This window comes from Corvus brachyrhynchos, unplaced genomic scaffold, assembly GCF_000691975.1.
Source record: "Corvus brachyrhynchos isolate BGI_N302 unplaced genomic scaffold, ASM69197v1 scaffold47, whole genome shotgun sequence".
NCBI lineage: Eukaryota > Metazoa > Chordata > Aves > Passeriformes > Corvidae > Corvus > Corvus brachyrhynchos.
This window is the reverse complement of record NW_008239292.1, coordinates 1,551,215-1,552,597: the sequence shown is the minus strand read 5'-3', so window position 1 is coordinate 1,552,597 and position 1,383 is coordinate 1,551,215. Positions and strand designations below refer to the sequence as shown.

The following is a 1,383-nucleotide window of genomic DNA, read 5'->3' as shown; positions in this document are numbered from 1 at the left end:
CGGGGGCACAGAGCGAGCCCGGCCAGGGAGGGGGCACAGGGCACCCGCCCGGCCCCACACACCCCCTCGGGCCCCCTCTCACCGGCCGAGCAGCGCTCCAGCCCCTCGCTGTCCTTCAGCCAGGCGTTCACCTTGTCCCGGGAGCTGGCCAGTGTGGACAGGGCTGGGGCACTGCCCGAAGGCAGGATCCGTGTCCACTGGCCCTGCAGCAGGGGACAGAGGGCAGCACTGCCAGGAGCCATGTCCCAGAGCCTGCCTGGCGCTGTGACCCCGAGCTGTCACCCACCTGCACGTTGGTCCCCGTGGGACCCCCTGGGGGACACGGCTCCGGCCGCTCGCCGTGGTGGTGGCTGCAGAGGCTGCTCACCCAGCTGGAGAACAGCTCCGGGGACTTGATCTGGGGGACAGGTGTGAGTTGGGGGGGGGGACACGACCTGATGTCCCCAGCCCTGCCCCACCCCAGCTCCAGCCTCCCCAGTGGCACCTTGAGGTGATAAATGTTGTCCTCCGTGTCCAGGTCAACCCTCTGCGCCTTCTTGTTGACGGACATGACGGACTGCCGGACATCGATGGCACCGTGCAGTTTGCCCTTGAGGACCTGGGGGAGCCCAGGGACCCCTGTCAGGGGGAAGACCCCCCCTTTCTCAGGGGGGCCACGGGGGTGTCCCCAGCCCTGAGCCCCTGGGGAGGCTGCGTGGCCACAGCCTGGGCACACACTCACGTCCTGGCGCGTGGTGGCATATTTCAGGATCCCATTTTCCAGCACGAAGTACCGCTGGGGATGGAGGGGGAAGGGTTTTATTTGGGGGGGGAGGAGCAGAGAGCAGCCCCTGCAGCCAGCCCCCCGCTTCCCAAATCGTGCCAGGACCAGCTGGGATCACGGCTCCTGGTGCCAGCTCTGCCTGTTACCTTGTGCCAGCCCTTCAGGGGCCATTTCCTCTTCTTGAGCAGGTCCCCCTCGTGCCGCTGCGGCTCCTGCCCGGGGCTGCCCCTTGCCCGGGGCTCCTCCACCACCTCCCAGCTCTCCGAGCCCTGCAGAGACTGGGATCAGTGTGGGGGGTCCCTGAGCACCAGAGGCCACCTTGCCCCCAGGCAGGTACCCACATGGGGCGTCATCCTAAAGCAGGGGGAAGCCCCCAAAGCCTCCCTGCCATCCTAAGGTCCTTCTGAGCCCCCCAAATCCAACCTGCTGGACGCTGCTGTGCTTGGAGGACACGGTGCTGTTGGAGCGGGACAGGGCTCTTTTCGGAGAGGACGGGTCCTTCTCGTGGCTGCCCATGGCCGGCGAGCAGAGGGGGCCAGGGGCACCGAGCCGAGCCCCTCCTCCCGTCCGGGCCGCGGGGCCGGGGGTCCGAGCTCGGCCGGCACGGCGGGGGGGGGGGG

The 1,383-nt window shown here is 68.8% G+C and overlaps 1 protein-coding gene across 1 annotated transcript; it reads right to left on the bottom strand.

The window, feature by feature from the left end:
• Positions 1-8: 8 nt before the first annotated feature.
• Positions 9-1,377, bottom strand: OSBPL7 (oxysterol binding protein like 7; the record flags this gene model as incomplete). Its single annotated transcript, XM_017740513.1, has 6 exons — positions 1,187-1,377; positions 910-1,032; positions 722-775; positions 485-598; positions 287-397; positions 9-203 (listed from the first exon to the last, which is right to left on the bottom strand). Coding segments are annotated over exons 1-6 (690 nt in total), but the record flags the coding sequence as incomplete, so codon positions are not given.
• Between the last annotated feature and the right edge of the window lie 6 nt (positions 1,378-1,383).